The sequence below is a fragment of the Protomyctophum bolini genome, assembly GCF_963924005.1.
Source record: "Protomyctophum bolini genome assembly, chromosome: 15".
Classification (NCBI taxonomy): Eukaryota; Metazoa; Chordata; class Actinopteri; order Myctophiformes; family Myctophidae; genus Protomyctophum; species Protomyctophum bolini.
The window spans coordinates 6,495,857-6,511,444 of record NC_137876.1 but is presented as its reverse complement, the minus strand read 5'-3'; the positions used below and the strand labels follow the sequence as shown (position 1 = coordinate 6,511,444).

The 15,588-nt window shown below is 41.9% G+C and overlaps 1 protein-coding gene across 2 annotated transcripts in view; it reads left to right on the top strand.

The window, feature by feature from the left end:
• Positions 1 to 15,588, top strand: part of LOC308330124 (xaa-Arg dipeptidase-like) — a 41,872-nt gene that overhangs the window by 3,113 nt on the left and 23,171 nt on the right. The window contains exon 2 of one of the 2 annotated variants that reach the window (XM_080784828.1): positions 15,072 to 15,495. In XM_080784828.1, the coding sequence (XP_080640954.1) occupies positions 15,072 to 15,495 (424 nt within the window). Of the gene's footprint in view, positions 1 to 14,812; positions 15,496 to 15,588 lie in introns of those variants that run through there. The other variant, XM_080784829.1, reaches the window with a different exon arrangement.

Below are 15,588 nucleotides of genomic sequence, written 5' to 3'. Positions count from 1 at the left end.
AACATTTTAGGCTGTTTTTTAAAACAAATTATATAGGCTAGACTAGAGAAAAACCTCCCAAAGTGTCCGCATTGAACCCATTGGACTCATGGTTAAAATGTAGACTGACTAGGCCTATTCCTTTTAGTCGGAGCAAAATATTATCATTCCCCTCATCATGCATGGTGTAGTGCATAATGTAGGAATTCCAATCAGGCTTCAGAACATCCCACTCCACTGACACATATGCCTCTTCTATTTGAGCTATGTGGTATCTGATGAAACCACAATTCATTAATAATAGCATAACTGTTTTAAACTAAAACTAAACCTGGGTCTCTGTTTCCCCTAAATGGGAACAAGAGGCAGCAGGACAGGACAGCATTCACAGCTGGCACTCTATGGTAAATAGGTAGGCCATATATTGATCCCTTGATAGCAGCATCTACTACATCTAGAGGAGAGAGGTCTCCTGCTGTTCTTCCTGTGACCACACCTAATATGGAGATAACTTTGACCATTGGTTTGGGTGTCAAACGACTGTCTGTTCATATATCTTCTCCTTCTTTGACCAACAGTATGCTAACCCAATTGCCCTTCCTGACACTACCCTTTGCATTTACCCGGGCTTGAGACCGGCACAAATAGGACACTGCATGTTATAGATTTATCATGTGCCAAGATGACCGCAAGTGCTTTTTTCTGGTGTGACAGTAGGGGGTTAGGACATGTGCCAGCGTGGAGCAGGAACTCTCACATGAAGCTGAAGACACACCAATTACAAGGGCTGTCACATACAACTTGTGCAACACAGGAAATGCTTTCTTGTATGTCTTCCTGTGTTTAGACACAGTGGCCAGGTCTGTTTGGTTGGACAACATATCTTGGCCAACATTGGCTTTGCAACAATGAGTTCGCTTTTCAGAGTTGCATAGTCTTTTCCAGTTCCAACAAGTGCATGCAAAGGCTAGGGGCAGCCGCGGCCGAACGGTTTGCGGAGCGGTGTTGATATCGGAAGGTCGCTAGTTCGTATCCCCGGACCGGCACGTTAAAATTACCACCGCTGAAGTGCCCTTGAGCAAGGCATTGAACCCCTACCATGAAATGTTCTATGAGCAGGGCCTGGCTGTAAACAAGTTCTTGAGCTTAGTCCAGTTACCCTGGGTAAATAAATATAGTAACTTTGCTTTGCTGCAACAAGGTGGAGTCTAGAAATCTCTCAGAATAGGGTACAAGGCTAAATTCTTCTTTGAGAATCTGTTTTTTCGATTTCTTAAATGGCCCTGTCGAGGATGCTGAGCAAGGATCTTTTGAGAGACTGAGAGGGGGGGATGGTGGGGTTATCAGTATCTGTATGACCCACAGTTGACAACACAACACTTTCACCAAGGCGTTTGCTAAGCACCCGCACTAGAAATGTGGCAATCTCAAAGAAATGTAGCCTCTTCATTTGAATTAAAAGGCCTGATGCTTCAGTGCACAAATCAACTGAGGCCTCATCATCCTCTGAAATCTCTGACAGGATAGTGCAAAGACGTTCTTCGTTCTCAACAATGCACCTTGTCACATCATAATGGCTTGTCCAACGAATTCCAATTAGTCGCCTGAGACAAGTAGCATCATACCTTTCTGACACATAGTGGTGACAGAATAAGTTATATAGGGAATTGCATAGGTCCAAAAACAGGACGCACGTTTGGGTGCGCCCCCCCCCCCCCCCCCCAGGGGTGACAGTTATAAGAAGGGGTCAAATACTTCCTTAATGTCAACGAAGTCCACACTCACACCTTCTTTTGACAGTCAGTCATATAATTATACAAATATGTTCATGTAGTTATGCATTTTTATTAATTAATTTAATAAGCCAGATTTATATTTTTTTGTATGTTCTATTTGAGAGTTGACAGATGGTGATTAATTTGGAGTGACTCATAGTCATTTGTGTTATAGACTCAGCCATAAAACATCATAGTGCATGCGTTGTTTGGTAGGTTATAAATAAATCTGTGCTGTCGCTTTTTTATTGTTACAGGCTATGCTAAATTAAATTCTTGAAAATTGATATGTGACTTTTGAAAAGGAAATTCAGTCATGCTCAAATCCGCTTTCTACTAACAATGTAGGTTAAATAAAACAATTTTAATTTGTTTATTTTAAATGAGTAAATGTTATATTTATTGAATACGATCTCATGTGGATATATATGCACACAGCCGCGTGTAAAGTGAGTTATGGAGACAGAGGTATTGGAGATCCCGAGAGAGCTGACAGACTCTAGAGGTGTCTGGCTGTCTGTGATATGCTGTCAAAGGAAAGAACAGGCACAATGTGGTTCCTGCACTGTCTGTACAGAGTGGATCTCTGACATAGACCTTCTGTACATAAGAATCATAAACAGCTACTATACTACACATTTGAAATCTGAGTCATAGCAGCAAATAATTCACGATAATAACAGCACATCGGCACATTCACAATAATACAGTGATGGAGCTGAACGAGCGTGCAGGATTTAATTTGTAATTCATTATTTAATTATGGTATATGGTGGTGGTAGTGGTGACCAATCTGTCATTTTTCTCTCCCTCCCTCATACACATTGTCACACATACATTCACAGCTTCATGTACAATTGACTGTCAACAAGGGCGGCTGTGGCTCAGGAGGTAGAGCAGGTCGTCCAATGATCCCTGGGTCGGCGGTTCGAATCCTGGCTCCTCCTGTCCACATGTCGAAGTGTCCTTGGGCAAGACACTGAACCCTACATTGCCTCCAATGAGTCGGTCGGTGTGAGCTTGCCACCATTGGTGTGGGAAGTGAGGACGCTGGCGTCGACTGTTCGCTATAGAAATGCAATTCATTACACTTAGCAATAATGTCAATGATAGTAATACTCTCACAAAGGACTTGAAAAGTGAGTGTGGGGTAGAGAAAACCTGATACACACATTCGAATCGCAACATTTGTGATACAAACATAACTGACCAAAGGAATTAACAATCAGACCTGGCAGTCTAGGCAGTAGGCATACAGAGACATATTTTGAATATTATTTTTATTAGATGTTTTATTCACACAAAACAGATCACAATAATCAAAATCATACAAACAACAAAACAATCCCTCTGTTCCTCCCCTTCCCGCATGTCAAAGTAATGAGTCCAGTTTACACAGCCTCAGAATTGGTTGTTGGTTGTTGTCATACCATAACTGTTGTGGTCTGTGTAGTCTTTTAAGAACAGTGGATTGTCCAAAAAGGCAGTTTCTAGGTCAGGTGTTTTTAAGCACAGTAGTGCATAATTGGAATATAAGACATAGTTACCGGTATGGAGATTTGTCCAGGAAAGATGGGTTGAAGTCGCCTACATTGCATACTTTTACATTTACTACACACTGGTGATAGAGCAGGAAAGAATCTACAGTTTGACCTTTGAGTATAATCTATGGAATACTGTGTATTGAGTTGCAATCTTAGCCTGGCTCGGCCACTGCGAGGCTATTGCAATCTGGCATTAACAGAGCACGATTTAATACCTGCCAAAGCACCTTCCCAGAAATTATCGCCAATCTCAACGTCTATAGCTCCTCCTCCCAGGCTTGTTTTATCCTAGATATGTTGTTGTTTAAACTACTACAAAAATACCCACAAAATCTGAAACCGCGTTTCTTGATTCGGGGGATTCAGCATAGCAGTAATTTATCTTCAGGTTGTGATTCAAATGACTAGAAAATTATCCCTTTGGGTGTTTGGCCCCTTCCTCCCTGAAAGCCCATACCCCCACATACCCCCTGACACACCCCGCCAACCCCCATACCCCCACCCCATCTTACCCCTTATCTTACCTATGTGACGTGAAAGGTCCCCCATAACATTGACAGAAATCTGAGAGACAGATGGAGAGGGGTAGACAATTAATTTGTATGAGAGAGACAGGGAGGCAGACAGTAGAGATGATGTACAACTGGTACATCACATGCTTTAATGTTTGAAATCACAAATTTCACTGCATAGATTGCTTTTATGCCTCCTGGCAGAGATTTGTGCTCTACTGAGTATATCCTTCTAGTGCTTTTTATTTATCTTCCAGTCACAAAGCCTGTACATCGATGTTGCTCCCATTTCAGACCATCTAGTTCACACCTTATTTTCTCTCTTTGACAGACACGCGCAGTTGTGCACGCACGCATGCACGTACGCACGCACACACGCGCGCACACACACACACACACACACACACAGACACACACACACACACACACACACACACACACACACACACACACACACACACACACACACACACACACACACACACACACACACTGACACACCATCATCATCATCATCAGTAACTCTGTAACCATTTTAGTGCTTATCTGCTCTGTTTAGCTAGTTAGGTAGGTTCAAGAGAGTGAGGAAATTAAGAACAAGTGAAATATTCCAAAAGTGCAAAATACTACAAAGCCTGTGTTGTAACGGATTACCACCGTCAGGGTCAGTGGATTCGGTAGAATCTCCTTCATGCACCATTTGAGCACATACAAAAAAACACTTTTTGCATCACTAGTGAACAACTGTGGCGATCACAAAGACTTAGCAGGTGCTTCAGTGAACGCTCACTAGGGTAAGCGCCAATGGCACACATCATAAAGAGCAGAGCAATAGTGGGGGTTTAGCAGTGGTAAAGGATAGTATTAGCCTTGGACCAACCGACCAAGATTGACAGATTTATTTTTTATTTCTTCTGACATTGTGTACAAATGTCACAATGTCAGATGTCAAATCAATAAAGAATATCTCTGTCAGACTTAAGTAAGTAAGGCTACAATTTAGCAGCTGACTAACTGCATTTTGTAATATAACTGTATTATAACTGATATGAGCAGCTATGTACTGTCCAAAATGAGGGATGCTCAGGCATATTCTACCAGGGGGAGTTCATTTGATCTAGTTCCCCACAGGTTTGGACGGACACGTTTCACTACACAGCCACTACACAGTGGAATATCCCTTCCTAATTTAAAACTGATCTTAAATCATGGCTTCATTTAAATATTAATTGGACTTGGATAACCTATCCTCTGGCTGGACTGTCCCTTGGCTGTAGATTACTCTGTACTGGACTAGCTTGCACATCGATTATAGACTCAGCTTGCTATATGCATAGCAGCTGGTAAAAACTCTGATAAAGGACCTCATGTATCCCCACCCACTGAGCATTTTTTAGTCTAATATTCGCCTAAAGGGCCGTCTAGAAATGGGATAAAAAAACTAGCCAACCCCACGTATGCAATTCTGTACATAATTTCAAACCCCTCCATGCCTTGCAGTGTCACTGACTGACAGCCAGGAATAAAAAGCTTTTACCCTCACACGCAGCTCCATGGCTTATGTTGCGAATTTAGCAGACCCTCGTGGCCATGGTATCACAAGAATATCAGTATGCTTATGCCTATGAGAGTGAAGAAGTACAGTACATGTACAATAAATATTATCATAACACTGACAATGGACCTAATGGATCTGACTGCCAGTACCATGGACTTAACACTTAGACTGCGGCTGTGTGGCCACAAGTGTTAATAGCTTGTGCTGGGCCGGAATTGGGGAGATGACTACTCAAGTACTTCCGTTTTCCCCGCTCACAGACACCTCACAGACCTCCATTGTAAGAAAAGGATAATGTTAGCATTCGCTCACGCTAGCTATCTTTCTTGAGAAACGTTTATATTTCAATCACGATGTGATGAAAAATCAGAAATCAGATCCGAACCTCGGATATCTGATCAGCACAACGGACAGCGATGTAGTTTTCGCGTAAAGAGCCAGTGAAGATCCTAATTATTATAACAGTAGTCTACACATGCACGAGCATGTTCCGTGCGTGCGGGGGTGAGCAAGGCTTGCCTATCAACCGGCTCAGGACTAAAATAGTTTTTTTAGCGGTACCGTTTCAGATCCATATAAAGCGATATAAATACGTCAACAGCAGACAATGTGTTTTAACAGTCACTTTATCTGAAATCAAATAGCCCTTTTCTTCCATAGAAAATATGTGAAATTTTGTAATCTTTTTTGTTTTGTCTCCCTAGCTACCAATGCCAATTTTGTACCGTTCAGCCAATACAGTAGCCTGTGTTTCTTTTATGTGACATATCAGGGCTTATATGTCACGGTCAGTCAGCTTTAGTGTGATTTGTACCAAGCCTTTTTGGTAGTGCCTCAGTCATCTCTTGTTTTCATTCAGCCCACGTTTTATTCATCCAAACCAAAATTAAGTCAGCGCTATCAACAGGAGAATGACACACAGGGACATATCCTAGCTTTAATCATACTGCAAGATTATGAAGCTATGGCAAAACTGATTAAGGAACAAACTGCTTTAAAATTGCTTTGGGGACTTATTTTATGATTTACTTCTTACTTGATCACTGTTTGGAAAACAAATAAGTGTTGAAAGTATAGTGAAAACTATTTTAATGCACTTAGAAGGTGGTAAACTAACAAGAAAGCCTAAATGGTTCTGAAAATGTCCCTTAGGCTTAGACCACACCGGCACAGAGGGATAAAGGACCTTTCTTTCTTTCGTCTAGATGTGTCTAAACTGGACCCGGGTAATAACTAATAAGTCATAAGTCAGACCTGCGTGGCCAGTTAAAACTCACCCCGTGCTGCGGGTTAAAAATCACCTATGGCTTTCTGTGAGGTTAGGGTTAGGTTAGGGTTTGGGATAGTGTCAATGGTCTGACTAACAGGAGGTCGGACACCATAATTTCACATGAAGGGCCATTTATTTTAGATGACTCCACCCTCCTCTCAAAACATCACAGTGGGAATGCGGCTAGAATCAATCAATCCATTGATTGATTGCCACAGAGATCATAAACACCCAGTGGCAGCCAGCCACATAATCAGGCTGAGCTTGGAGGTAGAAATTTACACCTATACTCTGGCATTAACAGTTCCCATCCTTTGGCATAATTGACTGCAGGCTACAGCAACTGTAAGGATAATTTATTGTGGGCCCCATATTTCAATAACATCAACATATTGTGTCACCCCCCGATTTTAATTCTTGTACCCCGCCACTATTACTTAAACAATAAAAGTGTTTAAGTAGACCCTCACATTTTGTGAGGGTCTGTGGATCTCTTTAACCACTTGGACCCTGGTGTCCCTATTCTGGGTGAACAAACATACAGCGAAAATAGCAAAACCTATGCTAGGCTGTAGTTTTTTCTTTTTCCATATTTAGTTTCACAAATAATACATTTCTGATTTCCCACTTCATTCCCACGGATCCACAGCGATACGTATGGCAATTTTTAAAGTACTACTATAGGAATATTGGTGATGCGACACATTGTGAGCTTCTAGATCTGCTATTTCCAGTTGATTTATATCAATACTTTTGTACATTTTGAATTCCGGACTTTTACTTGTAAAGTATTTCTACACTGCAGTATTGATACTTTTACTTTAGTACTTTTCCACCACTACCACTACCTTGAGAACCATAAGTGACACGGTCAGATAGTTCTCAAGGAAGTACGTGAACTGCAGACAGACACACGAACATAGTAGGATGATTTTTGTCCTTCTGGTAATGGTACTATAGCTCTGCAGACAGCTACTGTATATTTTGTTATTTTATATAAGAAAATATTTCAGAGTTGCAAGCAGGGGAGAACAGAAAGGAAGAATGCATTTTCATTATTAGTATTTCAGGTATATGTCACCATGGAAACTGCTTCACCACAATTGCAAGGTCATCTTGTAGTAGCTTTAATAAAGGTTTGTGTTTGCGCGTGCTTGTATGTGTGCTTGTAAACTCCCTAGATACTGCAATAGAAATTATTGTAGGTTTAATAATATTGCATCTGTATGGCAGTGTGTGTATGTGCGTACTTGTATGTGTACATGTAAACTCCCATGAAACTGCAATAGAAATGATTGTAGGTTTAATAATATTGCATCTGTATGGCAGTGCGTGGATGTTCTGCACGATGTTATGATCTGCTTGTATTTGCTTTGCGTCTGCCTATATTAGGCCTGGTATTGAACTGAACCCATATTGACTCATCGTGATTTTATATTGGGTTTAATATAATCTCACAAGCTAGATGGCTTTTCTGTGTTTACGGATGATGCGTGACAGTTTGTCTGTCCGTTTGCTCTGCTGCTCTCATTCAGCAGTGCATAGAGTCAGAAAGTCAGCCAAGTGTTTCCACTATAAGTCTGGCACACCACTATCACACTGTTGCAGGTAATAAGCCTGTATGTAATGCTTTGTCGCATGAGTGTGTCAATCATTGTATAACTGGTTTTGGACAAGCGACACCATAGCCGAGCGTGACAAATCCTAAATTAGGCTTTTTAGTAATGGCTGGATGATTGGCCAGCACTAGGGTTCTCTCTCTGTCTGTCTGTCTGTCTGTCTGCATGTCTGTCTGTCTCTCTTTGTATCACAGTACGAGTACCAGTCAGATTGAAAAAGGTGCATTCGGTTTCACCGACAGAGGCACGCCACCTGAAGGTGATGCCTGCACGAGAGGCACCACACAGAGCTAGCTTTTAGCGTTGTGAACTACTGTCGACTCAGCGCCGTCCGAGTTATGTACCGTTCCTTTTGTTCTTTTTCCTCCCTTTGACTACAATATTGCACATTTGTTGTGATATACTATTGATTGATTGATTCAATACGTTTTACAAGTTTGCTAACAGCAACTGCAACCTCCCGTCTACTAATGCCATTTTATATCAGCTAGGCGTTGGCTACTTTGTTTTTCTCAGTCCCGGGTTCACCAAGGTTCAAACCTCATCAGTCAAATTCAAATCCATGTCCACTGGTGAGGTCAAAGGTGAAGACCAACCGCCACAGCCTTAGAGTTCATTGTTAAGTTGTGATTGATTAATGTATGTATGTCAAAAAAGCAACACCTGTTCCCTCAATGAAATCAGCATATTATCTTTTCTTATTAAGCCCAAATGTCTCTCCTCATCTTGAAAATGTTGAGAAATGTTTGCCTTGCCTTGTGCATGTGTGTGGGTGTGTGCATGCGTGTGTGTGCGTGCGTGCGTGTGTGTGTGTGTGTGTGTGTGTGTGTGTGTGTTCAGGGAATATTCCATAATAAAGGAGAAAATAAGAGTACAATAAAGCACAGTGCACGAGGTAGTAACAATAGAACAAAAAGTCTGCACACTGAGTAATGCTCCAAAGCTTAAAATATATAACGTTCCTTAAACCATAGTGGACATGAACTGTCAAGCCTCTCGACTCTTCATCAGACGATGAAGAGAAGAGATGAATTTAGATATTCCTTTCAGTAACCACTGTTTACAGGAAATTCACTTAGCAATGGGTTTCCATTTTAATCAGCTAGTCTGCTAGTAGTGAATATAGAAGCCTGTGGCGAATGTCATTTTTTCTTAGCATCCTGTGAAGTCAAATTTTGGAAATAGTCTGAAGCCTGATTTATATTTGGTTTTATGACAGAGCATAAATTAGGCATAGGCCATATGTCATATGTCCCTAACCGCCCCCTCAGGTCCTCCACTGCTGGCCTGCTTGAAGTGCCTACAGAAATGTGCACAAAAAAATATGGTGAGGCAGCCTTCTGCTTCTACGGCCCAACAGCCTGGAATAAATTGCCATTCCAGCTCAGACACGCACCATAGAGACCAGGATTACGGCATGTTTTTGTGAGGGTACCTACCCTAGGGGACACGGGGAGAACATGCGAACTCCACACAGAAAGGCCCTTTCGGCCCTTTTCGCCACTTGAATGATTTTTCAATGTATCGAGAAAAGGTCTGTTTACTTAATTGAATTGTCTATAATGCCATTCCATACAAGAAAAGATTTTCAGAAGTCCGGCCTTCATATCAGTGTGACACAATGATTAAATGGCTGCCACACCATAAAAAAATCAAAGTCAGTTCAAGCCCCTGATGAACCCACCGTTTCACCCACCCACCACTCTATCCATTCCACAAATCACAAAATAACAGTGAGCCCAGCTGGAGAGCTGGGTCAACCTCGACCATGTAATTCAGGTCAAGGCGCCAATAACATGAGTGTTATTCAATATACATATGCACAGTAAATTGAGAGTGTTAATTTAACCGTCAAAGAGTGATATTTGGTCAGAATTTATTGAGAGGATAGCCTGATTGAGATTCAGCATCTAATTTTAGAGGGCGGGGTCCTATACACATGAGTAAAATATTACATACAATACAAATAGACAATTTTTATACAGATAAGTAAAACATTACATACAATACATGAATACAAATACACAATAGACACATACTGTACAGGTACAGCATGCTTACCATATGCCACCCACACTCATTTTAAACAAAAAATAATGAGAATCTGAGTGAAACCGATATACTTATTGTTACTTAATATTAAAATACACTCTCGATACTACATGTGTGCAGAACTGGCTGTTGTAAACTGAGCAAAAATGGAGGAACAATGTTGAATATGAGTGTAATTCTATATGTGTGGAATAGGCAGATAGAGGGGGCATATACATCAGAATACTTAAAACCCAGTAGAAAAACAAAGCCGTGACAAGAATTTATCTCCATTGCATTACAGTATTATTCAAATGTGTCAGTTGGGATTTAATTTTCATGCTCCTCGTGCATTTTCAGTGCACGCCAATGAACCCTGTGTTCATTACATGAGTAGCAATGAATCTGAAAGAGCCTGCATGGCAATCACAACACCAAACATCCAAGGACATGGAAGTCTCCAAGTTCCCATGGGAGAGCTTCCAATTAACACTCAAGCTTTCACCCTGACACGGTGACTGGCTTGAGTACAAAGACAGACAGACAGAGAGAGAGAGATGGAAACCGAGAGCAAGTAGAGATAGAGAAATAAGTTGGGGGGCTCAGGAGGAGTATACACGCAAATGAGAGAAACACTGTTTTGTTGTGACAGTTCACTTTAAGCCTTTAATTTGAGAGCTTAATTTATCTGAACATTGTGCATGGCCTTGTTCTGGATTAAATATGCATGTGTATCCTCTGAGGATTGTGTCTGATAAATGAGGAACATGAGAACAAAATCTAAAGAATTACATAGAATGGGCTGGGATGTTTGAAGAAATGTGGTGACTATTTGGTGATGGGGTGATAGATAAAAATGTGCATGTCTCACATTTGTAAATATAATGCTGTTTACGTGATCCGCCATGGGGACTTCATGGGGACTCTGCACACTGGATGATACTCCAAAATGTAAAACTCCTTTACACCATGGACTCTTGGCTCTGCATCAGACGTCATACCGTACATCATACTCTTTCTGCAATTTTAGCAGGAGGAAAATACTATGGGATTGAAATGATCAAACATGGTGTTTGAGAAATAACCACAACAAATTGCTGAGATGTGGAACACAGAATGTCAAACTGTACAAACGAGTAACAAAGCTTTACAGACGGATATGGTTCAGGTTGTTGTTCAGTATAGAAGAAGACAAGTGAATATTCCTGGGATCTTAAAATAGTGTTGTTGCTTTTTGTTCCAATAAAAAGTCTAGTTATTTCATAACCTTCTCCAACACGTAACCACATAAAGCTACCATAGGGCAAATGGAGTTGAATAAACCCCCTGAGATGCAGCGATGCAGAAAAACACGCATAACCTGAGGTGTTAAGATATTCCTGCTCAAAGAGAAAAGCCATGCCATGGAGTGCACTGATGTGACATAATTGACAGGGAAGGAGATGTCAATTTGCACATGCAAGCAAAGACACACACTCAACTCAATTCCATTCCAAGCTCTTTCTCTCTCCGTCACATACTGTACACACACACACACGCACGCACGCACACACACACACACACACGCACGCACGCACGCACGCACGCACGCACGCACGCACGCACGCACGCACGCACGCACGCACGCACGCACACACACACACACACACACACACACACACACACACACACACACACACACACACACACACACACACACACACACATATGGTATGGTATGGTATATCACCCAAATACCAAGCAAGCTGCTTGTTGTGGGAAATCATGCCTTGAGGGGTGTTTTCTTTGCGGGTCCCCTATACTACAGGGCTTTTCCTTCTTTAACCCATTCTGACCTGAGATCAGATTCATACGAGGTTTCCACTGGACACACGCTGGTCTGATGAACCCATTCTGACCTGAGATCAGATTCTAAAAATGTCAGTCGTTCTTCGATTTTTTCAAAAATAGCAGACCTACAAGCTCGTAGAGCGCCACTCGGTGGCGCGATATGAGCTTGTAGATCTGCTATTTTTCAATAGCTAAAGCATAACGTGATGCCAACACCAAAACGGGTTCCCGTTCAGAATGGGTTAATAGTGGTGGTGACAGACAGGTCAGTCCGGGCGTGGCGGACACATTGTCATTATTCTCAGTCGACTGGAACCTCATGTTTAAAATGAGGCACATCAGCCGTGTGTGTGGTGTGGTGTGTCTGTCTGGCTTTGTGCACAAACTATCTGACTTGAGGTTTAAAGTGGAGGTGAGCCACAAATACACACATATATGAGATTTTCATACAAATATCCAACCAGTTAGACGCCTGAGGGCGAGGTCGCGTGCACGCATCTATACCTCGTTGACGGCAGATTGCTGGGCGAGCACTGGCCATATAAGGAGCATGTCATGAGTGTACAGGGTTTGATGAGGTCAGATCAACATAATTATGGAATGTCAGAACAGGTCAACTCCGTACAGTATATGGAGAATCTAAGGGTGGTAGCGGGGACATTCTCTTGAGTGTACAGGGTTTGATGAGGGCCTAACCTCGCGTCACAAGGCTTTCCACCTCACCTCGGAGGTCTGTGTTCCAAAATCGCCGTGTGAACCGGTCTGGACAGGTGGGCCGGTTTCGCCGGCTACTGCTGCTCTAATAATTTTGGGGCAGGCCCGTCTAGAGTTTGAAATTTGAATGGAATTTGAATGGTATAAGTCAAAAGGGAGACATCGAAGAGGAAGGATGGATGGGGAAGGATCAACATATGCAGAACAGGTTCTGACATATATCCATATATGGAGATCTAAGGGATGACATCAGGGATCTCCATATATGGACTTAAGTGTGGTGTTTGTTTCATCTCCCATTCCACAGAGAGAACATCCATTTGTTGTAACTGTCAAGGCAAGGCACCATGTATGTCCATTAAGAAAATGGATATACTTGTTGTGATGCCTTCATTTGCATATTATAGCTCTCTGATTTCTCTCTGGCTTGGTGCTATCACCTTGGTGAAAGATTACATTTTCACCACTAATTATTGCACATTTGCAAAGTGCATGCATAATCTACTGAGAGATATATCATGGAACAGTTACTATATGATGCATCACATGCGATTGATATTTGTTATTTAAAGCAATCCAGTGTAACCCATGATGTGGCTTTCAGCAGCAACATATTTTCCTTTCAGACTTACCTCACTCCCATGTACTGTGAGTTAAAAAGATCACTAGTGAAACACTGACACCTTGAGACCGGTTAAGTTGTGACTCAAAATAATCCATTAACTGTGCAACCACAGAATGTAAAATATACCATCCTATTGGCAAACCTCTGCAGCATAATAAATAAAGCTATGATCATGTGGGTTCAGCCTTCCTGTAATGTAGGCCTTACTCAATGTCACAGCAGAAAATAGAGGTGGATCTTTATCTAAAACAAAACTGTATAGGCCTACTAAGCAAGCAGTGCTCCCTTCAAGTTCTCTGTTTGTGCAAGTGTTGGCTGCAAAAGTCAAAAACAGGATGAATCGTGTGAAATAAACCACATGCTCACAATGCAAATCCCCGAATAAGATAATAGCCAATTGCATGAGTGACTTCCTTCAATGTCACTTAATTGACACACAATGGACAGTGCAGGCATCAGTGAGGCGTAACCTAAGCTGACAGACAGGCCATGTCAGCTTGGTGACAGCTTGCTTGGTGCTGTTCGACAACATGTCCTCTTGTGAGTGACAGCGACCCCTTCCAATTAACCTCAAGCATAGGGACAGACACACATCCTGTCATGAACAACACTCTACAAACAAGCACACACAAAAAGAAAGCACGTGCACAGCAGCACAGGTAGAAACAAACTTTTATTTCCCTTTTACACACACACACACACACACACACACACACACGAGATATGTGACAGCTGTGGATCGCTTGTCCGCATTCATTTGGCACTAATTGAGCTTGTTCCACTGCTGCAAGGTCGGATTAATGTTGGCTCTATTCTTTTACGTGCAACAAAAGACAAAAGAGATTTTTTTAATACTGATTATTTTTTACATGCAAGCTAAATCAACACTTGTTACTATACATAAATGATTGGATTTTATACATCGAACCAGCTATGTTGTCAAATTATCAATGTTACGGAGTGACACATAAAGCCTCTGTCACTCTGGCACCCTCAGATAAATTAAATTAAACATGGGATAGAAGCAAATTTATGCAATCAGCACCCACCCACCACCTTCTAACCATCTCCTCTATGATTATTTAAATCGCATATGCCTGGTGAAAGGCTCATACATGATTATACCGATAAAGTATATCATAAAAGAATGCTTCAGAGTTCAGACTGTACAGATTTATAGCATATGTTTCGATTTAACATAATCGGCCCATAGGCAACGTGCGCTCCCAACCAGCAGAGGGCGATCAGCCCACGTCCCCATATTCAATATTTATTTTCAGTATCTTTATAATGTTGTTGTAATGTCATCACGCCCATGTGGCTCAGATATTTTGATGGCTCTGATGTGTCTTACTTACAGTTGCTGCTATGATAACATAATTTCCGTGAGGTCTCAGGTCTGTCTGTCTCTATCATGACATAATCTCTCAATACAGATTCCGATGGGTTCCAAATTGTAATACTTCCCACCGTTCCCACTTCCCAGATTGGTCAGCAGGGACCTTCGATCTTTCATCTACTTCCTGGTCCCACTGACTGGTTTGTCCAACAGGTTATATTCTCTTCTCATCATCAATCAACCACGTTCTTTGGTTCTTCTACTCCTCTCAACAGGGCAGGGAGTGAGAGGGACGAACCAACCATGCAATCCAAGGAAATGAAAAACAATATCCAGCTCTGCATAGACAACCTCCACAGCAAGTTGTTCGAGTTAAGTCGAGAACTGTGGAGCTGTCCAGAACTCGCATACGAGGAGAGACAAGCTCACGATCGGCTCGTGAGGTTCTTCTCCGCGGACGATGCGTGGAGTGTCGAAAGTCACTATATTCTGGAAACCGCTTTTCGAGCCACCTGGGGTCCGTTTGGTGGGAAAGAAGGAGACGTGGTCTTGAACATCGCATTCCTTTGCGAGTACGACGCGCTGCCGGGCATTGGGCATGCCTGTGGGCATAACCTAATAGCCGAAGTGGGCGCTGCAGGTGCGCTGGGGCTCAAATGTGCACTAGAAAAAGAAGCACATTTTCCTGTTCGTGTAAAGGTACTTTGCAGTTGTTTAGAAGAAAACAAAATGAGTAAAAACAAACAAAAAAACGACCACAGACAGACATATTTGTGACCACCATGTCTTCAT